Source organism: Recurvomyces mirabilis, assembly GCF_035927965.1.
Source record: "Recurvomyces mirabilis strain CCFEE 5264 chromosome Unknown scaffold_22, whole genome shotgun sequence".
In the NCBI taxonomy this organism is placed as follows: Eukaryota; Fungi; Ascomycota; class Dothideomycetes; order Mycosphaerellales; family Teratosphaeriaceae; genus Recurvomyces; species Recurvomyces mirabilis.
Window position 1 is genome coordinate 219,276 of NW_027041956.1, and position 22,216 is coordinate 241,491.

Sequence of the window (22,216 nt, forward strand, 5' to 3'; positions counted from 1 at the left end):
CTTGGCCGTATACGGCAGGAGGAAGAGCATAACGAGGTGAATATGAGTTACGATGGCTCCACCGCAATGCTACTTCAGCAACAGCAGTGATCAATTGCATTTCCAGTACTACGACTGCAACACGTAATGATGATGAAGACATGCAGTCAGAAGAGTGATGGAGTGGTAGTGCACAGGTACCGTGTGTGCCCCTCACTAACAGAAGGTCGCTTCCCTGCCCAATCCAGCCCTTTTATGCTCGACTCCCCTTTATGCACGTCACGTCTTCCACAAACGCGTCGTCCATCCTCGACTTCATCTCTCACCATCAACATTCATTATTGTTCTTCCACACGTCCTTTGCGGCTCTCACGCTTTCGGCTTAACAACATAGTGTCAAGCTAGCTCTTGGCGAGATCGGCGCACGATGCAGAACTACCGGAACTTCGCGCAGCAGCAGCAGCGCTCGCCGGCGCAGGCGAGACGGGGACCAGGTATACATTCTCTGTTCTTCTCATACTTCACTTCACCAGTCGCGCATTGTGCTAGTCTGGACAGCAGTTGAGGTTGCGATCGCGTCGCGTGAATGAATGAGACGTGAAGCATTCGCGACGACCTCAGCTCTCACCCACCACACTTCCTCCACTCCCTCCCTCTATCCTTCTTGATATTACTACTACCACTACAATGGCCACCTCTCTCGGCCACAAACGCAAGATCTCCTTTGCTGACCTCGAGCGCACCTTTCGCGCTGCAGGCCCTATGGTACCACCTCCACATCACCCCAATCAACAACAACAACAACAACAACCACCACTCAATCCCGCCCAACTTCAAGCCCAACGTCTCGAAGAGATCCGACGCCAAGACGCTGCTCGTCGGATAAGCAAGAAGCCCACGGACCGAGAGATCCCGGATGAATTGTCGGGAGTAATTGTGGGCGATGGAGTGGAGCGGTATCAGAAGTTGAGGGATGTAGAGAGGAGGCTTGACGCGGTCATGATGAGGAAGCGGCTGGATGTGAGCGATAATCTGCAGAGGCGGTATACGAGGCGGGAGGGCGTGATGAGAGTGTGGATTAGTAACACAGCGGAGGGACAGCCATGGCAGGTGATGGAGGAAGGCGGAGGAATGGGCGAGGACGGCGGCTTCGAGTTCGGGGATAACAGCCAGGCGACTTTCCGTGTCAAGATCGAAGGAAGGCTACTGGACGAGGAGGCGCAGGAGGATGGGAAGGAAAAACAGAAGGAGGAAGACGGGGATGTGAAGCCGCCACCGCAGAAACGACCACGACTCAGTCATTTCTTCAAGGCAATCACGATTGATTTTTCGCGCAATCCGGCTTTGCAGCCAGATGGCTATAGCGCGATCGAGTGGCAGAAACCTGTTCCTGGACCCCAGAACCCGACTTATGATCCTAGTAGTAGTGAGGTCAGCTTCGATACGCTGGAGTTCGAGCGGAAGAGCGACGAGAATATCAACGTCACCATGAACCTCACGCGAGATGAGAAGAATGAGCGATATAAGCTTAGTCCTCTACTCGCGGAGATCTTAGATACCGAAGAGGAAGATCGAGCGGGTGCTGTGCAGGGCGTGTGGGAGTACTGTCGGGCGATGGGTCTACAGGAGGATGAGGACAAAAGGAGTATTGTCTGCGACGAGCCGCTGAGAAGGGTATGTCTGATCCCCGACTTTGCCACCCCTTCACCTTGATCTGCCACTAACAGAAGCATTTCCAGCTTTTTAAACAAGACAAAATCTACTTCCCCTACGTCCCGGACCTCCTGCACCCACACCTCCACCCCCTCCCTCCCATCCAACTCCACTACACCATCCGCGTCGACAACCCCTACCTCACAGACCCCACCACACCCTCGGCACCCACCATCTACGACCTCCGCGTCCCTCTTCCCAACCCGACCAACGCCCACCTCACCCGCTTCCACACCTCAAAACCCCACCTCCAAAGCCTCCAAACTATCGTGAAAACCGACGACGATCTCGCCTTACTGGTCCAAGGCATCCATGCCCAGAATGCGAAGAGGAGGTTTTATGAGCAGTGTGCGAGGGATCCGGCGGGGTTCGTGAAGAGGTGGGTGGGAAGTCAGAGGAGGGATTTGGAGGTTGTGCTTGCGGAGGCGGGGAGGAGTGGCGGTGGGGAGGATGGGGGGGTGGGGGGAGAGGAGTGGAGGAAAGGTGGTTTGGGTGGGGTATGGGGGAGCGAGGGGGCCAGGGAGGGGGTGGGGCTTTGGTTGGCTAGGGGGAAGCATTGAGGGGTGATGCATTTGTGGTACGCATGATCAGTGGTACTAAGGTATTGAACGATGGCGATCTAGCACAGTCGACGAGAGTGAAGAACATTATGCGGGTCCAGCGGCATGCTTAAAATTCGAGTTGCCCGGACCCCACCGTTTGATGGCATATCAAAGGCGCAGTCAAATTGCGCAGTGGTTCCCTCGTCGCTGACCAGGCACGTGAGCGCTGGTTTCAGCTCTTCGCACGTAGTAGCTCGAACACATTCTTCTCGCAGGCCCACATCCCTTTAAAGTCCCACCGCCCCGAGACTTCCCAAGCCATGCATCGCAATCGCATCGCTGTGCAATCTCTGGTCTTACCATCACGACCGACCACTCACGACTACGCAACTGTGCTCGCACGGATCTCGCGGCCTAAGGGTGCTCCTGAAAAGCTCCAGATGTCCACTCCACGATCATCGCAGCCGACGCGAGCGGCCGCCTTGAGCACATCGCTCCATCGAATGCCCTCTTCGCGGCGATCAACGATAATCTCCTCGTCATTGTAGCCCTCCTTGGTGAAGCTCCACCGCAGGGATTTGAGTTCTTGCGGCGGCGGCTGGGTGACGAGCATGTTGCGCCAGCTGCCCTTTGCGTAGGACATGCCGAGATTTTGTCCGCTGATGCGGAAGGTCTTGAGTGGTCTATTCGGGAAGGCCACGGGGTCTGTTTTGGTGTAGTCGAAGCCTGGGCTTGCGCTCCAGTGTGCATCGGTGATGTTCTCGTAGTCAACGAAGAAGGGCGCGAGTTCTGGCTGGGCTTTCGAGGTGCTCGCTTCCAGGTATGATTCCCGGCGCAGAGCCGGTGAGGTGGCCATGGCTGCTTGGAAGCTTTTCGACGTGCGTTGTGAGAGGAGCAGCCATTTGAATGGCAAGTGAAGGAGTATCTGCTCGAGGAGCTCGGCGGCGTGGAAGACTTCGTGGACCGCCGTCGTAGTTGAAGCGGGTGTCGCCATTGTGGCCGATTCGAAGGTGGTGGTCATGCTTTTGGTGCTATGTTCGGTCAGTGATCTTGGTTTTTACTAGCTTCACACGTCCTATTGCTTACGTTGGGAGCAGAGCACTCATTGACGTGAGGATGATATGAAAGCTCGGCCGCCAAATGCCGACTTTTGTGAAGAGTATTAGGGGAGGAGGCAGCTTGCAAAGAATTTATACTGGAGCGACAGTCGATCACGTAGCAATCACTCTCAAGCTTGAGCATTTGTGCCTTCGGCAACGGTTATTCCTCATCGACACCTGCCAGCGAGCTGAGAATGTATCTTCGCCGTCTCTACGACCACTCGACGGTGCTTGGCCGTACGTCAGGATGGCAAGAGCGCTGATAGATACCGCAGATGCTCATTACATTGCAGCGAGCAGCCTCAACAAACACATCCACCCAGCGAATCCCGCTATCTGCACGCACAGTGATGGCGTGGTGAATGTTCCTAGCTGGTGCGCGACAGCGCAACTCCAACTGCTTGACTGGTGGTTGCGTGACGAGCATACGCTGCCAACTGGCTATAGGAGGGCAGCTGCTTACAGTGCGGCCACTGACACAAGAGCGATTGATTGGTGAAGTGATAGGTTTCTAGCGAAGAGTAGTTGAAGACTGGCCTTGGGCTGTTCCGGCAGATCGATAGATCATCTTGATTTTCGAAGAAGGGAGGTAATCCTGGCTTGCGGTTGTCGTCGTGGACACTGGGCTCGAAGTGAAGCTTGCGACGCAGACTTGGCGAGGCAGTAATCGCTTCCTCAAACGCTTTGCTTGTAAGTTGGGAGGTGAGAAGCCACTTAAAGGGCAGATTGACGAGAATCTGCTCAAGGAGCTCAGGGATGTCGAAAACCTGTTGCCCGGCGGTGGGTGGGACGACAACCATGCTTGGACTCTGGCAATGCTGCTGCTTCGACTGCGATGAATGATTAGTGAGGTTGCTCTGCTCCATATCATTGGAGATGCTTCGTGCTTACGCTGACTACTCTGCAGTTGTGTTTGTGAGGGGTGAATACAAGGTGTCGGAAGCACATTGTAGCTTGAGCGAGTGGCGAAGCTCCCAGTCACATGCCAAGCCATATCAGCCCAGGTCGCTCCTTCCACTTCCATTAGTCTATCACGACCAACTACGTCGACTATGCAGCGGTAGCGAGATTGCCTATGCACGGGTGACGAGTCATGTCTTGTACTCACAGCTCGACAAGGAAACTCTGCGGCCTCCTCTTTGTCCCACCGATTCACCACAAACATTTCATTCACGCTCATTGTCCTCTCACCAAATCATTCACTGCACGTCCGCATAGTACTCTCTCGATCCGTGCACCGCGGGATGAACGGCCCTGTTGGACACGACTCGTAAGTTCCGCTCCTCCTCCGCTGAACGTAGACAGCGCGGTTTAGCATACTGCCGGGTCTTCTCGGAACAGGCACGGTCATGAGGAGGTGGATTGCCCGGTAGATAAGGCCCTCCAAAATATTTCCTCCTCCTGGCAACTTGCGCACAACAACATCTGGGCCAGGTCAAAATCAGGAGACGACTTGGGGAGTTTCGTGGACGTCGAAGTGTCAAGATTATCAACTACACAATATCAGCATCACCGCTCCATCGCAAGCAGACACACAGCCCTTTACGCCCGCCATGGCCGATGCCGACTCTCCCACTGGCGCCTACGATGGCGACCCCGCTCCGTCGCCTGATCAGGGTGACAGCGACATCGACATGCAGCACTACGCGCTCGAGCAGCACAACAACACGCTGCAAGGCACGCCCGTCAATGATCTCGATGTCAATTTCCCACAAAACACCTCGAACATCAATCAGTCTCACGACCGCATTAACAATCCACCGAGCTTCAACCATTTCTTGGCTCCAGCTCATCAAAGCGTGACTCCAATGCCTGCGGTCGCCAACAATGCTAGTCCACATGTTGGCTTCAATCCAGGCTTCCAGCTACCGTTTCAGCCCTCAAGCACCCCAATTGGCACTCCAGTCCCATTTGGCCATGGACTTCTCCCACCTCAGACCCCTGAAGTCAAAATCATGCCGCCTTCTCGTCTAGGTACTCCTATGAGTCAGCACCAGACACCTATAGTTCAGTACCAACCAATACAGTACTTTCAGCATCAACGAAACATGACCCAGTACACTGGTGGTTATGGTCAAGCTCAAGCACCGCAGTACCTCCCTCAGCCCCGCCCCCAAACCGCGGCAGCTATACATCAACTCCAACGTCCAGCTATCAACTTTGCAGACGAACAAATGCGCGTACACCACCATGCGGAGCGTCTGGCCTTGTTGGACAGGCAGGCTGCGCAGTACCAAGTGGCTCAGCAGCAAGAGGTGTGGGCGGAACCGTTTCCAGGCTATCGCCCGCGCCCGCCGCCACCAGCCATCAACCAAGCCCGCCCGCAGCCGAACAACCACAATCCGCAGGCTTTCGAACGCTATCATGTCGATCAGCAGCCACCGCTGATGCCTACCTATCCACGTATTCCCCTACAGCCAATGCCTACCAACAACATCAAGCTTGAAGGCACAGGCACGGCTCAAGGCCGATCGGATGGTCCTAGTCTCGTTCCGAAGCGCAAGATCCCTCGCCAGAGCTCTGCGGCTAGTACGCCTAACGTGCCAACTCCTCGTGCTATGCCTGTTGCACCCCAGCCTCAGCGTGTATTAGCCCCCCAGCCAACCAACGATATGTTGAGGCAGACCACGACAGCCCCTAATCCACCGGCTATGAATGGCAATCCGGCCGCGGACTTGGCAGCTCACCAACTCGTCCAAGCTTTTGTCAATCGCCACCAAAACAACCCTCTTGCTGTCGACACCTTCTACCGCCTCGCCGCAAACTTTAACAATCATATCATCAATGAGAACCAGTTTTACGTGGATGTCTACAAGCTCTTTTACATGCTCGGCTCAAATGATTTCTTGATCCAGTTGTACCACCAGCGTCCGTTCACTTGGCGCAACACTCCGCTGCAGTGGTTTCACCAGGCTATTCAGCATGAGTGCGACGATCAAGTGCTTGAGGTCATGGCCAAGCGCATTATGCGCACTGGCCGTGTCGAACTTCTGATGGGTGGTCCTGAGGGCACTGCTCCGCCGTCGACCCCGTTTCAGGCTGCTGTTCCTTCAGCTCCTGGTCAGCAGCAGGCTGTCGAGACGAAGATCGTGAATCTTAAGCTCTCTCGGAGTGCTTTGCAGAATATTCGCCAGTCTGGTTTGACCACGCCTGTTGCTCCACCGGCCCCTGACAACGATGCCAACGATACTGCTATTCACCTTGTTGCTGATTTTGCTGGTGTCAATGCAGGTGACGGCGCCGCTGATCGGTGGGACAACAACGACTTCCTTGAGGAGAGTGTGCCGCTGAAGAAAACCAAGAAGAAGGTGCCTATGAAAGGCTACCGTGCTGGTCAAGGCGATGTCGACCCCAACGCTGACACTAGCTCAACCAAGAGGCGTTCGTCTCGACAGACTCACGTCGCTCTTACTGTCCCGCAAGCTGAGCAGGAGACATCGTCTCCGCAAGTCGGCACACCGGCTCAAGACAGTGCTATCGAGGTTGACGAGGGTGACGAGAATGGGGATAGTGAGGACGAGGATGATGGTGATGGGAGCGACGATGGCGACTTCGACGGCCCCACTCGCCAAACCAGCAAGAATTCAAGATCTATCGGCCCAAAAGTCCGTGCCAAGCGTGCGATCAGCAGGGATACCGCCAAACTTCCAGGCAGCGAAGTCCCGCATGTCGGTAAGATCTATCCCACCCGCCGTGCTATCCTCGCCCGCGACGACAAGCCGTACATTCACAATGCCTGTGCCCAAGGCTTCAAGCATCCCGACGATGTACGTAAGCATCATAACCAGAACTGCGATAGTGCCAAAGGCCTGCAGGGCGAGAAGAAGCCCCTGTGGAATGACCATGCGAGCTGCAAGATCCAGTTGAGTCAGCTGGAGTATTGTAAGGTTGAGGATGGGTTTGTTGTGCTTGATCAGGATAGCTTGGATAAGGTGCAGGAGTGTGTTGATGAGGGTCGTGCAGTCAACAATCTGCAGAAGGCCAGTAAGAGGGCTGCGAAGGCGACTGGTCTCAAGGTTGGCGACAAGAAGTTTGACGAGGAGATTGAGCGCGTGGACTCTGCTCTGGCGGAGGGCAACGGCAACCAGATGTTTGACAACGATGATGTTGGGCTGGCTCAGCCAGTGGCTGATTCTGCCGCTGCATACAGTAAGCTGAAGACCACAAGCATGAAGTTTTCCTGCTTACAAACCAAGCTGACCATCTTATGCCAGATCAAGCTATCTCAACCAACCCCTTCACCGTCAATCCTTTAATGGCCAATCCTTTTGCGACCGGCGCCTTGATGACCAAGCCCTCCGTTGTCACCACGCCTGCTTCACTTACCGCACCAGCCACCACGAAGAAGAAGTCTACACCAATCAAGACCAAGACCTCGAAGACCAAGACGCCGAAGAAGACCATCCCGTCGAAGCGTGGTCCCGGCGAGAACGAGAACGAGGATAGTGACTATGGTTCCGCCAACAAGCAAGCCTCCAAGCGTCAAGTCGTCAAGGCTGGTCCGGATTGAAGTTGGTCACGGTACGAAGGGGTGGGAAAGAAGAGTAGATTGGATGACAAGAGTAGTATTGAAGAGAAGGATTTCACGCATGGATGATTGTTTTCTTGTGGGAGTTCAGAGGGCAGTAGTATGCTATGATGACTGATGATTTTAATGAGATTGCTGGGACAGGATTGTGAAAGGCGTTGGGATAGGCGTCTGTGGTGGGTGGTTATTGTTGCGTTGTTGTCTTGCTGGTCAACTCCATGGGCACTGGTGTGTGAGGACCATGTACTACAAGGAGCTGCTATGAGTTGTATGAAAAGTTGATCGATCAGAGCTGTGCCTTGTTACAAAGTGAGGGAAGTGGGACTGTGGTCGGCATATTGCTTGTTCGTCCTGGACCGCTGATCTGCCATACCACAAATATCGAGAAAGGGATTAGTGATAAGGTTGATCCACCATGGCACGGGCCGGTCGATCGCGGCTATGACCAACCACGACCACTTCCGCACTTCTGTCGTTTTCTCATCTTCCCAAGCTACAGCACGATAGCTCCGACATCCACAAAGGATCAATCGCACCACCAAAGTGTTCTCGACGTCTTCGCCCTACATATTTGTTTAGTGCGATGCAAACTCCTCCGAGCTCAAGCCGAAAGGTGGCGAGATAATCGTGGTCGGTGGCTTCACGGTGGTATAGACAGTGGACCATTGACTTCGGCCCACTATGACTTCAGCGTCAATAATTTCTTCCATCATGGCGAAACGTGCGTAGGTCTTATCTACGGACACGGAAGGAAGGCTCGATGCCATCCGACGGAAAGCACGATGTGTAAGCACGCTGGCGAAACAAAAGGTAGGTGCGATAGAGCTGTTTCCTCACCTATATCTCAACTACACCTGGTAGCTGCTATCTTCTATCCTCTCAAACTCTCATCATGTCGCACCTCACGCCCGTCGCTGTCGGTGGCAATCCGTCTAGGACACCTAGCTGCTGGACCAAGGATGAGGATAAGGATGCCGATACGCCATACACGAACAACACTCCAGACACTAGATCAGAAGTCGCGAATGAGAAACACGAACAGACCAGAGGTCGTATAGTCGGCGGCAAGTACAACACATCAGAGAACGCCGCACCTCCGCCTCCAGACCACAGTGACCATGGACCACTCAAGGAGGTCGATATCGACATGCCTCTCACTCTCACCGAACACGTCCACATGAACGGCCAAGACTACATCGTCCTATCCTTTGCCGAAGGCGATAAAGAGAATCCCTTCAACTGGAATCCATGGTACAAACGCGGCATAACTACCATTCTCAACCTCATGACCCTCTTCATCGGTCTCGCCACTACAGCGTACAGCAGTGGCATAAACAGCATGTGTGCCGAATTCGGGGTGTCCACTGAGCTGGGCCAAGTTGGTCTGTTCACCTTTAACATAGCTTGTGCTCTGGCACCCATGATTCTAGCACCGTTCTGCGAGCTCATAGGCAGGAAGATCGTCTATGCCGGAGCATATCTATGCTTCACACTCCTCTTCATTGGTCTGGCACTAGGGAAGGACATCACGACGATCGTTATCCTTCGCCTCTTTCTCGGTCTCTTCGGCTGTGTCGGCACGATCTTAGTCGGCGGCACCTTCGACGACATGTATGAGCCTCGCGACCGCGGGCGTCCGATGGCCATGTTCAGCTTCGTGGCCATCTTCGGCACAGTCGCGGCACCGATCTACGCCGGCTTCATCGATCAGTCGATTGGTTGGCGCTGGATCGAAGGTATACAAGGATTGTCGAATATCCCGCTCCTATTAGCTGTCTTTCTTTTCTTTCCCGAGACGCGCGGTGGTGTAGCCCTACACAAGCGTGCCAAAGCACTCCGAGCAGCCACGGGCGACGAGCGATATGTCGCTGCGGACGATATCAACACGCCTGGTCTGCAATCGATGCTCAAAGCTTCCTCCGTCAAGGCCCTACATATGCTGGCGACTGAGCCGGTAGTCTTCGCCTTCGGCCTCTGGATCGCTTTCTGCTGGGCCATCGTATTCCTCTTCCTCTCCGTTATCCCCATAACTTTCACGGAGAAGCGCGGCTGGAGCGAAGGTGTGGCTGGGCTGCCATACATTAGTCTTTGTGTGGGAACTTTCCTGGGCTGGGCCGCGAACCACATTCAGATGAGAAAATATGAGAACCTGACCTCTGATCCGAATAGGAAAGTCATGCCAGAGTCGAGGCTATACGGAGCCATGTTCGGCGCCATCTTCCTTCCCATCGGACTTTTTATCTACAGTTTCACACAGTACGCCTACCTCCACTGGATTGGCCCTGTGATAGGTCTCGCGCCGATTGCATTCGGGATCTACTTTGTGTTCGAGAGCACATACAGCTATACCGCAGACTGTTACGGTACTAGCGCATCGAGTGCCATTGCTGGACAAGGACTCATGAGGAATTTGCTAGGAGCCATCACGCCGTTGTTCGCGAGTCAGTTCTTCCACAATGTCGGCAGTCAGTATGCTGGACTCATCCTGGCATTATTTGGTACAGCTTTGAGTGCGATCCCTTTCGTAATGTTCGCATATGGGCACATCCTACGAAAGCGTAGTAAGCTTGCAAGGGAGTTCTGAGAGTATGTGAGACAATGGCATGGCGTCCGTGCGTGTGGTGCTATTGTCTGTGGGCATGGAGCGGCGAGCGATTCTTCGAGTAGCTCTCGCTCCTGGCGCTGAACGCCTATCTAGCTAAGCCAAAGAACATGGTACTATACGTACATATATACCCAATGTGTTTTTCTTCTCTTCACACCACGGCTGCCTCGCTTGCATGCGCACCGGCGCAGTCCCATGACTCCAGCGGACTTTTCCGCCTGGAAAGAACACCGCCGAACCCCCCGTCCAATCGCCAAGATGGAAAGGAAAAACAGTATATTTAGTATGACGCCTCAAACCGCTCGCTTGTACGCCCATCTGGAAAGCAAAGCAAAGAAAAGAAGAAAAACAGCCAAGTCGTGACGTCGTAATCTGATTGCCGTGAAGGAATGTCGCAGAAGCAAAAAAGTCTTTTCTCTCTCCGCCAATATTCAGAAAACAGCCGCAAGCCCACTCTTCGAATGCCGCTTCGAAAACCTCTTCCGCCCCTTCCCGCCCATCTCACTCTCGTCCGTCGGATTTCTCCGTAACGTCTGCCGTAACGCATGTCTTTCCACACCCGCCCCAGGTAAAGCTCCGGCTTTATCATCTCCCACCGAATCTGCAGGGGAAGATAAAGCCGTATCGTCGTTCAGGTAGGAAGACGGTACGCCTGAGTAGGAAGAATGCGAGGATTGCTGGGAGAGGGCGACTTCGCGCGCGGAGTCGATGGCGTCGAGCCATTCTTGCGTGGAGTATTTGCTTCCGGCTGGGTCGGCGACGGTGGCGCGGGGGTCTTCGAAGGTGTGGTGCTTGTTATCTCGCTGTAGCCGAAGTCAGCATGAGAAATCGGACACTGACAGGATGTGCAATGAGTCGAAAGCATATTAAACTTACAGTATTCAAACACCACCCCACCAGCCCCTTGGCATCCGTATAACTCCTCCAACTCGTTCCAGGCCCAAGAAGACTCAACTCACTTTTCGCCTTCTTCTCGTTCCCACCAGCCGCAGCGATAATGATTCGTGCAGAGCTGGTGATCAGGACCAGTCGCTCCCTTTTCTTTTGTCCACCGCCACCACCGAAGAATGACTTGAATCTCGGCTTCTCCTTCTCGGAGGGAGTCCCGGGCTCACCACTATTCATACTCGGACTTGATGGCTGGGGACCAGAGAAGACGACTAGGTTACCGAGTTTCAGGATTCGTTCGTTGTTGTGGAGGACGGGCGACCAGTCGATGTCTAATTGACTGGGCGGAGGCAGTTCCGTGGCACCTCGCAATTGAGGGCGGCTGATACCATTCATTTGTGTTGTTGGACTCTGTCCTGTTGGTGAGGAGATGATGTTGCTCATGTTCATGGCTGCTGCTGCTCCGGCCGCGGCGGCCGCCTTCCCCGCGCCATCGAGTTTGATCGGGGCTGCTGGAGGTGAGACGTAGGCTTTCAGTCGCGGTGCCTTTTGTTGCCACAAGCCTTTGCCCCACTGCACGCCATCGAAGAACTGGTGATTCTGTATGTGCTCGACTGGTAGCCGATTCGAAGGTTCCAGCACCAGTAATCGCTCGACAAGATCGCGAGCTACGTCCGGAAACCCATCAGGAAAGGTGTACGCCAATGCCAAAATCTTCTGGAAAGTGAGGTACTCGTTCGCTGCTTTGAATGGCGGTCGGCCTGCTAAAAGCTGGTAGATGATGCAGCCAAAGGCCCACAAGTCCGAAGCTTTGCAAGCGTTCTTGTCGCGTAGTAGTTCCGGACTGACATATTCCGCCGTGCCTACAAAAGACACCGCACGATCCGTCCCAGCTCCATCAGTCGGGTCTCCAGGCGCTTCCTGACTACCCGCGCCGCTCGTCCTCGGGTCTGGTAAAATCTTCGCTGTACCGAAGTCGGTAATCTTGACATGCATATCACGATCCAGCAGCACGTTCTCCGGCTTTAGATCTCGGTGTATCACACCCCGGCTGTGCATGTACGCCACACTATCCAGTATCTGCGCACCATAAAATCTCGTACATTCCACATCGAATGAGCCCATCTTCTTTAGTACACCCAATAGTTCACCCCCAGACGCCAGATCCAGCACAAAGTATAATGATCGCTCGTCCTGAAATGTATAGTACAGCCGTACGATGCCCGGATGCTCGGTAAGTCGATTTAGTGTGTCGCGCTCTATGTTCACGTATTTCACTTTCTTCTCCTTGATGATATGGCGTTTGTCCAGAACTTTGATGGCATACTCTTTCAAAGTCTGCCGGTCCGTAGCTGCCAAAACGGTCGAATATGAGCCTTCGCCTAGTGTCCGCCCAAAGTTGAAGTCCTTCACGCCCTTTTTCACAATCCGGGTCTGCGACTGGCCAGATGCATCAGTCTCTCGCCTTACCGTCGCAGCTGCGCCTCTTTCCTGCCATCCTTCCGTTGTGCGAGGTAGACGGTCCTGGCTGCCGTGTGTCGCTTCTGGCTCCGTGTACGAGCCTGTCGTGGGCCCTCTCATTCGCTTCGAGTTCCGTCTGGGTGGTAGAGGGCCATTCCCGCCATTCATCTGCCCGCTGCCTGATCTGTACGACCTGCTATCTGACCTTCCCATTACACCAGCCAGCACACCTTTCGCTGATCTCGATCCACTCCTCGCCAATCCTGTCCCACTCCCGTCTGAAGAACCCATGTCATCCCGGTACCTGTAGGAGCCTTGACTTGACATGCCCGAACTCGCCGAGCCGTTCTGCTGCATGTACATGCCACTCACCGGTCGTGTAGACGTGCTCTGTAATCCAGGCACCCGCATATTCTGCTGATAGGTCGAGGAGTGTGCCGGGTACTGCATAGCTTGTTGCGCCTGATAGCCCAAGGGCATGCTTTGCCTGTGACTCAGCCTTTGCTGCTGCTTTGCCCGCTGCTCCTCATCGTTGCCGCTGGCTGAGCGAGAACTTTGCTGCGACACTGTTGGTGAGTAGCCTGTATCACGTAGGCTGTATGTTTCCGGGTTGAAGCCGATTCCTTCGTCCTCCACCACGTTTTCGTGTGACAGCGTCGGCGCAAGCATGCGAGCCTCGGTGATAGTGCTGGCGGAAGACTGTGACGAAGCAGGGGGTGGATGAGCGGCAAGTAGAGCAGGAGCGGGTGAGTTAGCCGTAGGTGAGGCTACAGCTTCTTCGTCTGGATTCGCTATCCGCAGGCCACCCAGCGATTGTGACAAGCTCAGGTCACCGTTCATGGCTGACTACTGGTCTGGTGCCTACAAGCACCGAGTATACTGGTGCTGTGTACTGGTGCGAAGCGAGCGACTAGCCGAGGCGGCATGACATTGGTTGACTGGAGCAAGCTACCGGATGCACAGTATCCAGGGACTGACGGCGGAGGTCGGGAGAGCGATGAATGATGGTTCGGGAGGGCGAGATCTGGCTAGGATGGCGAGAGTCGAGTGTTCTGAATGCAATGATGATGACAACAGTGAACAAGGCAGCCGGTATAGAGCTCGGCCGAAGTCAAATGGTGTAGTCACGACTGTATTCGTACCTCGCTCTCCAGACTCGTGATCACCACGCGGATGCAATCGTTTTGCCAAGCCTGGGCCTGAATCCCGAGCGCCACGCCATCACTTTGACACATGCCCTCCCGATGTTCCTCCGAGTATATGCTCTCTCCAGTTCAGCAGCACCTTCTTCCCTCTCCTCCACGCAATGACGCTGCTTCCAATTCATGACACTATTGTTGTCATCTTGAGGACTTGTAATGCTCGAGGCAAGTATAGAGTATTATCGCTTGTTGTCATCGGACACAGTCGTGGTCGACACACTCTCGCTTCATTGTTTACACAACAGCTTGAGTCACGTATTGGAGAAGTGTCCTAGTCGACTGACATCTCGCGACCTCGCGTAGCTACACCATACATTCCAATGCGAGCCCACTCTGTCTGGCAAACCTGGCTGCTGGAGATCGCAGTATAGAGGCACTAGCGTACTGAACAGAACAATCAAGGACGACAATGTCGACAAATGGCCACAACTACGACAACTTCAACCCACATAGCGAGCCTGAGTCACTCTCACCTCCTCCAGGGGGTAGCATTGCGCTATTCGCCTCCATCACCGCTGTTCGACCCTGGATCACGTCGTCATTCGAAGAGGTGCGCTTGCGGGCATACCAACCTGGCAAGGTCCCTCCCATCACATGCGCCACCTGGTCGACTTCAGCTCCTCCAGCCTTCGGCGACTTAGGCTTCGGCATCAAGTACGCGCGGCTCCCATTTCCGCATGAAGTACGACGCATACCACTAGCTCCATCATTCGACGGACTTTTGCTTGAAACGGTCAAGTTCGAGGTTGGTAAGGACAAAGTCACCACATTTAGCGTTCACGAAAACCTCATCACGAATGCGTAAGACTTCGTGCGCAAAGCGTTAGCGTCAGAGTGGAAGGAAGTATGCAGCATCTGAAATCTTGGTCTCAGCCATAATGGCTAAACATCGTTCACAGGCTTCGACAAGAACAATTCCACTCCCCGATGACCAGCCTGAGGCCTTCCGGATGTACTCTCACTGGCTATACACTCGCATGATCTTCAGTCCTGGTTCTGGAAGCCTAACAAGCAAAGACTACCCTTTCCTGGTGCAAGCTTATACACTGGGTGACAAACTTCTCGACACAAGCTTCCAAAACATCATCATCGACACTTTCATCTCCACGCTCCTGAGCACTCATTCCTTCAACGTAGACATCACAAACGCAGTCTACGAGCATTACCTCCGAGGTATCAGCACTAAGGAGGTTATGGTGCGATGTCTACGCTTGGTGTGGCGATTCGTCCTGGCTTCAGAGGACCGATCTGAGTGAGGACGTGAATGCCGAATTTCTCTCTGATCTAGCCAAGGTCCACTTCGCTTTCTGCCAGGGTCGGAGGCCTGAGAGAGTGCCGTTCTTGGCTGATAGGTGTGCGTATCATACACACGAGATACAGAATTGCGATGCGAAGTTGCGATGAGGGATGGTGTGGTGTGGCACTTGTGGGGTTATCGCCGGTGCGATCTGTCCTTTGCCATTGTTACCATCGTTTTGCGGGGATTGATGGCAAGCGATGCCTGCTCGATGTTCAAGTGGTGGTATAGTTGATTGGGTATGGTCAAAGCTGCTCAATTTGATTCAACGTAACATGTTGATCAGCATCAGGTTGTCGAGTCCAATGTGCTTGCATACACCATACACCACACACCATCCTGATTACCAGCATACGCCACAGATTTCGATGCTCATATCGCACATAAGCCACAAGTTCTAAGACAGTAGTCAACTCGGTATTCCAGGGCCGGTCTTCCACCTTACCTGTTCCTGATAGCCAAAGTTTAGCCCTTTCACTTCCCTGCGGTAGTCACATGATATAGGTAGGCATTTTGATACAACCGCAGATCCTGGATCGGGTCGGGACAGGGTGGAGTGCAAATTTTGTCAGGCTCTCTCTCGGGTCGGGCGAGGGTCGTTGTGCGGCAAGGATGGACAGATACAGTATGATGGTAATTAGAAGCTTTGTTTATTGTGCAAATGCCCACGGGAGGTCCATTGAGGCTACAGCTGCCGTTTCTTGCGACTTGCTGTCGAAAGTCACGTGTTCGAGATCTGTTGAGTGGCAGGTCCGTAAAAACACACTTTCTTGCGAAAGCAGTGCATGACTTGATGACACGCGCTTCATGGCGATAACACTCCCTTCACATGGTCAACCTTGGGAATGGTGAAGTACTGCTTGTGTCGTGATTCCCAAGAGCAGTCTTTGGCGCACGTGACCGTCGTGGCGGCTACGCCCTCTAGCCATGGATTTCCCGCAGCGAGTTATGAATTCCTCCGCGGATGCATCTTCATTCCCAAAGCAGGTCTTCTACATATGCTTTGATCAATCATGAACGATCTCGCTTCGGAAAGTGCGTTCGTCTACATGCAGCATCGCCGATCACCTCGACTTCGAAGGTCGAACCCTCGACCCACCCCTGATGCATCGATAGCCTGTCTGCAAATCCTATGCCAAGGCTGACCACAAAGCCTATCCTGAAGTCTCAGGTCTGGAGCCGATAGGCTGAAACGGCTGTCTTCAGTCCTGCGCTTATGGAACAATGACCACATCTTGTCTATTCGTGGCCATTGACATGCGTGCTCAAGCAATAATGTGTTGAATCCCATGAGTGGACAGTCCTCAGTCTGCTAATCGATCCTGACCCACCACTCCATGAGAAGCACGACAAGAAGGGCTCTTGTCATTGAGGCAGATATGTGCTCGGCAGCACTCTTGTGGACAAATCACGGGCCCACCACCGCCTTGTCCCGAGGACCAAGAAATCTCCGACCAAGCAGCTGACGGATGTGACCATCTATCCCTGCAGCATATCCCTCCACCACCATGTTCGATGATAATGTACTGTACGAGTTGTGCTCGCACAGTCACAGTCGCACCCACCGGGCCGCTGGGTTGTCGCGTAGCCTATCTACGTTAGCCTGTCCCTTCCCTGCTGCGTTCTTGTCGAGGCGCCTGCTGCTGACTCGAGAGTTTCATGCCTGCTATGCGGCGAAGGTTACTTAATCGGCGTGGAGCCTTGATTCCCGGAATAACTGGTGACGGCTGTTCATGAATGATGATGAAGTACCTGTTCACATGGGCCACTTCTAGGCATATCTATCTTGAGAGCGTAGTAGCGCGATGCTGTTGGACGTAGTCTGGACCATTGTTCTCCTTCCATTCACTCGACTCCAAAAATCTCAGAATTTGCGCCTCCACGACTCATCGGCTTCGGCGACCTACGACCATAGACTTCACCACCACTTTCCGCCGTCGCCTTGTGGGAGCCGGTCCCGAAGGCGACTAATCGCGCGAGCCAAGCGCAGACATGCAAATATCGAACTGCGATAGATGCTACCGTCGCAAAGGTAAATGCGACAAGCTTCAACCTTGCGGGTCCTGCGAGCGCGCTGGCGTCGGCTGTGTCTACACGGACCGCACCAAAGAACGACGGTTCACTGCTGATCACGTCGAACGCCTGGAGAAGCGCATACGGCAAGCCGAAGCACGGAATAAGAGCCTAGCAGACGAGCTCAGCAGGATCAGAGTCGGCACCCCAGGCGACGGCAAAGTATCGAAGGCTCTTGCTGCTGTCAATGCTAGCAATCTAACGAAAGCGCGAACGACGAACGCGGATGCCGTCGATGAACTATCCTACCTAGCGGTTAGCACAGCTGGCGAGCGTCGTCCTTACCTGGGCTCTGCGAGCGGCATACTGTTTGCAAGCCTCGTGGCATCCAAGGTTCACACATCGATACCGAGTGCGCCAGCCACACGCGTCAAGACCGTACCGACCACCAGAGATCAGGATGTCAATCAGTCCAGAGCGCCGACACAACGTGCATCACGCAAGTATGCCGACTTGCCAACGCAGCAGCTTGCACATGGACTGGTCACTGCATTCTTTGAGGATATCCACATAGCATACCCATGCCTGGACCCACACGCCCTTTTCGACGCCTTGGGACGGGTCTACACCCAGGAAGGCTACTATGAGACGCGTGCATCCTCTCACGAAGTCTTCGTCCTCAATATGGTCCTTGCAATAGCTAGTGTACACATCCCCACGACCGATTGGCAAAGGTACGTAAGATCGCGTTCCTTAGTGAGAGAATCGTGTTGATCATGCTTGTAGTATACCCGGCGCTGAAACTCATCAGACTCGTGCTTTTGTAGAGTTGGAGTCTGTCATGATACACAATACGATCGAGACCCTGCAATGCCTGTTGCTCATATCCATTTGGCGGACAACCAGTGGTATTAGAGATGACAGTGCCAGTATGTGGCAAACAGTGGGTATCGCTCTGCGTATGGCCATCGAGCTTGGCTTGCATCGTGAGTCTTCGTTCTCGGTCAGGCCTTTGGGCGAATCAGATGCTGTGCAGCTGCAAATCTATCGACAGCAGGAACTGGGCCGTAATTGCTTCTGGTGTGTCATCGCCATGGACAGGATTACAAGCAGCATACTTGGACGACCCTCGGGACTCCTGGACAGCGACATCGACACGGAATTACCATCGACGGGTGTGGACAGGCTGCTCAAAAAGAGGCGAGGCTCACATTTGACGGACGTGGCGCGAATCGAGATCTTCAGGAAGATCATCGAGTATCGACTGTTCTGCGGTAAGCTTCTGCCAATCTTACATCGGAAGAGGCCAGCAGAGGTATCGATGGACGATGCGCTGCGCATACGCGATGAGCTTGCCAACGAGCTCGACATTTGGTATAGCAGCTTGAAACAGCTGGAACTCCCAGATATAGAGCTGTCGGACGACAGCCCGCAGTCTTGCTACTCGTCACCCTTGTGAGTATCGGTCGTTACGCAATGAACCACGCTGTCGTTCACTAAGTACAACCAGATGGTTCGAATGCCTTTATGCGAACGCTAAGCTCACGATCTGGCGACCTTGTCCTTTGCTGGCCGAGATGCCATATGACAGGCATGCACTACAGCTCATGTACGACTCCGCTGGCCACGCGATCAACTTTTATGCTTCCCTGCACAGAAGCCGTCTGATCAACTACAGTTGGATCACGTTGCATTCGGTCTTCTTGGCCGGTCTATCATATATCTATACTAGTCGGTCTCTGATGACGCGCAAGCAGCGATTTGTGCTAACCATGTACAGTTAGTTGTCAATTGCGCAGCATACAGCAGGATACAGATGACGCTTCGTGGCCACTCGGAATGGAGCTGGATCCGATGGAGGTCGTGGGGATGACAAGAGCATGCTCGAATATCTTAGTGGCAGTGTCGGAACGGTGGGACACTCAACGCCATTGTCATGAAGTCTTTGACCGACTTGGAGATGCCGTGTTGGCCGATCTTGTAAGTCTACAGTCGGCATCGCATCGACAGCACTCTACCATGACAGACAGCCCTGTTGTCAGCAGTGAGAGCCCAGTCAGTGCAGCCACGGCCTTACCACCGCAACGACAGGCATTTTCACAGCAGCATCTGTCGAACCCGAATCACATCGCCTTCTGGCAGAATCAACAACAGCAGCAACAGCAACAGCACCAAATGGCGCCACAAGCAGAGGCGAGCCGCTACGGGGGCACCGCCCCACCGCCCCCTCGCCTCGCAGTGGATACTGAGCTCATGCACTGCTACGATGATATTCAGAGCTTGTATCAGCAACAGCAGGTCGAGGAGCCTGTTATGCAGTTGACACAAGAATGGATGGGCTATTTGGGCAATGGGGGTGAGCCGGCTGGTGGCTATGTGACCTATGGACAAACAGGGCAGCAGATCGAGCAGCGATTAGCAAGGGGTTCGCGGAAGCCAAGTCAGTATTCACCGCATACTCTACCTTCGCAACGTTAGATGTAAGTATACGCAATCAAGCACGACTGGCGTGGATATCATAGATCGTCGAGTGGTATCGGTCCCGATTGCAGACGATCAGATCTACGGTCGCTGCTAAGGTAGCAGTAGTGAAATACCGTCCTTGATATGTGATCTCATGCGAAGACACCTCTGTTGATTTATGCAGATCCCTGACCGAAGTCATTTATGCATACATCGGCTGCCCACCTGCAAACTCCACATCGGTCTCCGCTCACTGCGGGATCGCTCAGACGTCACGAAGAAACGAACATGGAATTGTCAGATCAATCACGAGTCATGCTAGCCACCAAGGATGAACGTCGGTCTCCTCTCGAACGGGGTTTCGGCAGTCAAACATGGTGTCTATCGAGAGTACGCACTCCTGATAGAGGCAGATAGCCGCTGTTCATGAGGTAGGTGTCCGTCTAGGAAGCATTCGCATCCATGAAGTCATTCGTTCTCACTTCACTCGCGTCCACAGGTCTAGCAAACGCTATCGTCCTCCTACAGCAGACACCAAGCTGTTCGGCTTTTGCTGCTGGTGTGAAGCTGAACAGCTACAACGCTACCGTGCTCAATGCTTTACTTACTACCAAATCCACGGCCTGAACGACTCTGGCGTTCTGAATAATGTCTCATTCTGTCAGGTATACCCGAAAGTATCATACGGAACTGGCAACGACAGCCTGATCTTCGCTCTGTGGCTGCCAGATGTGCTTCAGTACGAACGCCGGTTCATGGCTGTGGGCAATGGTGGAATGGTACGAACAGACTCATTATAGCCAAATCCTGATCCCTTCAAGTTAACAAATGGCATCTTGCCAGGCCGGCGTGATCGACTATGCCAGTATGATGACCCAGCTAAACTCCGGCTACGGCCTAGCGGTCGCCGGAGGTAATGCCGGCCATCTCGCATCAGACAACAATGCAGGAGGCGGTGCGGCGGAAACCTATCTCCCATATCTGCACGATCCAGCTCAAGTCACGGCTTGGATCCACAATGCTATCAGTCTCTTTACTCCAGCTGCAAAAGCGATGGTGGCTGCTTACTACAGTCAACCGGCCCGGTATGCGTACTATGATGGCTGCTCGACCGGTGGCGCGCAAGGCTTTGCTCTCGCCCAGCTTCATCTGGAGCTCTTCGATAGTATCTATGCTGGTAGTCCTGGGAACTGGTACAGTCACTAAGCTTTGAACTTCCTTTGGAATGCTCAGCAAACAAACGCGAGTCGAGCATTATGTCACTTCTTTGGATGATGATTGACTGACTCGTGTGGCCAGACCACGAAGCTTTCCCAAGCCGTCCTCAACTTCACCAACAACGCAGTGGTGGCTGCTTGCGACACATTGGACGGGGTCAAAGACGGCTTGATCGAAGACCCACTCAGATGCAACTTCGACATCGAGAGCCTGGTCTGTCAGAGCACGTACGGCAACCCTTCCAATGGCAGCGTCACATGCCTCACACCCGCTCAAATCGCAGTATTCAAAACAATCTATCAAGGACCCGTTCGTTCAGACAATGGCTCACAGCTATACCCCGGCTTCTGCCTGGGCAGCGAAAACCAATGGCTACTCCAGGAAGGCGTCCTGGCAGATGCTTTCAGCATCCCCATTTTGCAGAACCTCGTCTACAATGACCTGTCGTACAACAGTAGCAACTTCAACTGGGCTTCTGACGTCACCACACTCGATGCCAAAGCCGGCTCGTACATCGACGAGATCAGTCCAGATCTGACTAGCTTTCGCAACCGTAGTGGCAAGATGATCGTGACACAAGGCTGGACTGACCCTTTGAATGCCGCTACCTGGCCCATCGAGCATCTCGAGCAGGTTGAGAACTTTCACAACGGCGATGTATCGTCTTTCCTAAACCTATTCATGGTGCCGGGTGGAGGACATTGCGGTGCGGCCAGGTATCATCCGAGCGTGCCGGCGACATATGTAAGTGGCTCCTGTCTCAGTCCTCGCGAGACGAGAACAAATACTAACTATCCCCGACTTCTCAGCACACCGTCGCCGCACTAATCAACTGGGTCGAGCGTGGGCAGAAGCCGAATCATGTATTGAGCACAAACCCGCCTGATGGAAGTGATCGGACGAGGAAATTGTGTCCATGGCCTGCCACTACGCGATATGTGCAAGGTGATCTGAACGATTGGTCCAGCTATGTGTGCGAATAAATCTTAACTACAAAGATTCCTGATGGGTGAGAACTATTCAAGCGGAAGAGGCCTGGTTCGACCGCGTACATAAGTTGAATCCTTCCGTGCTGCATCTGATGATCACGGGGATATGCTTTTTCCTTTATCATCGCTGGCAAGCATTCCGTGGAAACGGATGGTTTTCTTATGGTCGCAAGTGTAAGTCCACTCGCTCATGGATTGCTTGACCTTGTTAGCCGGCA

General features: G+C 53.7%; 9 protein-coding genes across 9 annotated transcripts; 7 read left to right on the top strand and 2 right to left on the bottom strand.

Moving 5' to 3' along the window:
* Positions 1–666: 666 nt before the first annotated feature.
* On the top strand, positions 667–2,252 carry ssr3 (SWI/SNF and RSC complex subunit Ssr3; the record flags this gene model as incomplete). Its single annotated transcript, XM_064840468.1, has 2 exons — positions 667–1,653; positions 1,719–2,252. The coding sequence occupies 2 exons, from the start codon at positions 667–669 to the stop codon at positions 2,250–2,252; spliced, it is 1,521 nt and encodes a 506-aa protein (XP_064691918.1).
* A 364-nt stretch (positions 2,253–2,616) lies between these two features.
* LTS14_007779 (uncharacterized protein) lies at positions 2,617–3,340 on the bottom strand (the record flags this gene model as incomplete). Its single annotated transcript, XM_064840469.1, has 2 exons — positions 2,617–3,265; positions 3,321–3,340. 2 exons carry the CDS (start codon positions 3,338–3,340, stop codon positions 2,617–2,619), a joined length of 669 nt encoding a protein of 222 aa, XP_064691919.1.
* Positions 3,341–4,887: 1,547 nt separating this feature from the next.
* LTS14_007780 (uncharacterized protein) lies at positions 4,888–7,844 on the top strand (the record flags this gene model as incomplete). The annotated part of the gene is made up of 2 exons (XM_064840470.1): positions 4,888–7,483; positions 7,549–7,844. The coding sequence occupies 2 exons, from the start codon at positions 4,888–4,890 to the stop codon at positions 7,842–7,844; spliced, it is 2,892 nt and encodes a 963-aa protein (XP_064691920.1).
* A 910-nt stretch (positions 7,845–8,754) lies between these two features.
* On the top strand, positions 8,755–10,446 carry LTS14_007781 (uncharacterized protein; the record flags this gene model as incomplete). Its single annotated transcript, XM_064840471.1, has 2 exons — positions 8,755–9,244; positions 9,266–10,446. 2 exons carry the CDS (start codon positions 8,755–8,757, stop codon positions 10,444–10,446), a joined length of 1,671 nt encoding a protein of 556 aa, XP_064691921.1.
* Positions 10,447–10,898: 452 nt separating this feature from the next.
* PKH1 (serine/threonine protein kinase) lies at positions 10,899–13,656 on the bottom strand (the record flags this gene model as incomplete). Its single annotated transcript, XM_064840472.1, has 2 exons — positions 10,899–11,270; positions 11,344–13,656. The coding sequence occupies 2 exons, from the start codon at positions 13,654–13,656 to the stop codon at positions 10,899–10,901; spliced, it is 2,685 nt and encodes an 894-aa protein (XP_064691922.1).
* A 771-nt stretch (positions 13,657–14,427) lies between these two features.
* On the top strand, positions 14,428–15,274 carry LTS14_007783 (uncharacterized protein; the record flags this gene model as incomplete). The annotated part of the gene is made up of 2 exons (XM_064840473.1): positions 14,428–14,763; positions 14,918–15,274. 2 exons carry the CDS (start codon positions 14,428–14,430, stop codon positions 15,272–15,274), a joined length of 693 nt encoding a protein of 230 aa, XP_064691923.1.
* Positions 15,275–17,307: 2,033 nt separating this feature from the next.
* Positions 17,308–18,787, top strand: LTS14_007784 (uncharacterized protein; the record flags this gene model as incomplete). Its single annotated transcript, XM_064840474.1, has 2 exons — positions 17,308–18,062; positions 18,115–18,787. The coding sequence occupies 2 exons, from the start codon at positions 17,308–17,310 to the stop codon at positions 18,785–18,787; spliced, it is 1,428 nt and encodes a 475-aa protein (XP_064691924.1).
* A 380-nt stretch (positions 18,788–19,167) lies between these two features.
* LTS14_007785 (uncharacterized protein) lies at positions 19,168–19,806 on the top strand (the record flags this gene model as incomplete). Its single annotated transcript, XM_064840475.1, is given in 2 exon segments — positions 19,168–19,308; positions 19,321–19,806. The coding sequence occupies 2 exon segments, from the start codon at positions 19,168–19,170 to the stop codon at positions 19,804–19,806; spliced, it is 627 nt and encodes a 208-aa protein (XP_064691925.1).
* A 316-nt stretch (positions 19,807–20,122) lies between these two features.
* LTS14_007786 (uncharacterized protein) lies at positions 20,123–21,992 on the top strand (the record flags this gene model as incomplete). Its single annotated transcript, XM_064840476.1, has 5 exons — positions 20,123–20,181; positions 20,291–20,570; positions 20,635–20,847; positions 21,091–21,753; positions 21,819–21,992. The coding sequence occupies 5 exons, from the start codon at positions 20,123–20,125 to the stop codon at positions 21,990–21,992; spliced, it is 1,389 nt and encodes a 462-aa protein (XP_064691926.1).
* Positions 21,993–22,216: the final 224 nt, after the last annotated feature.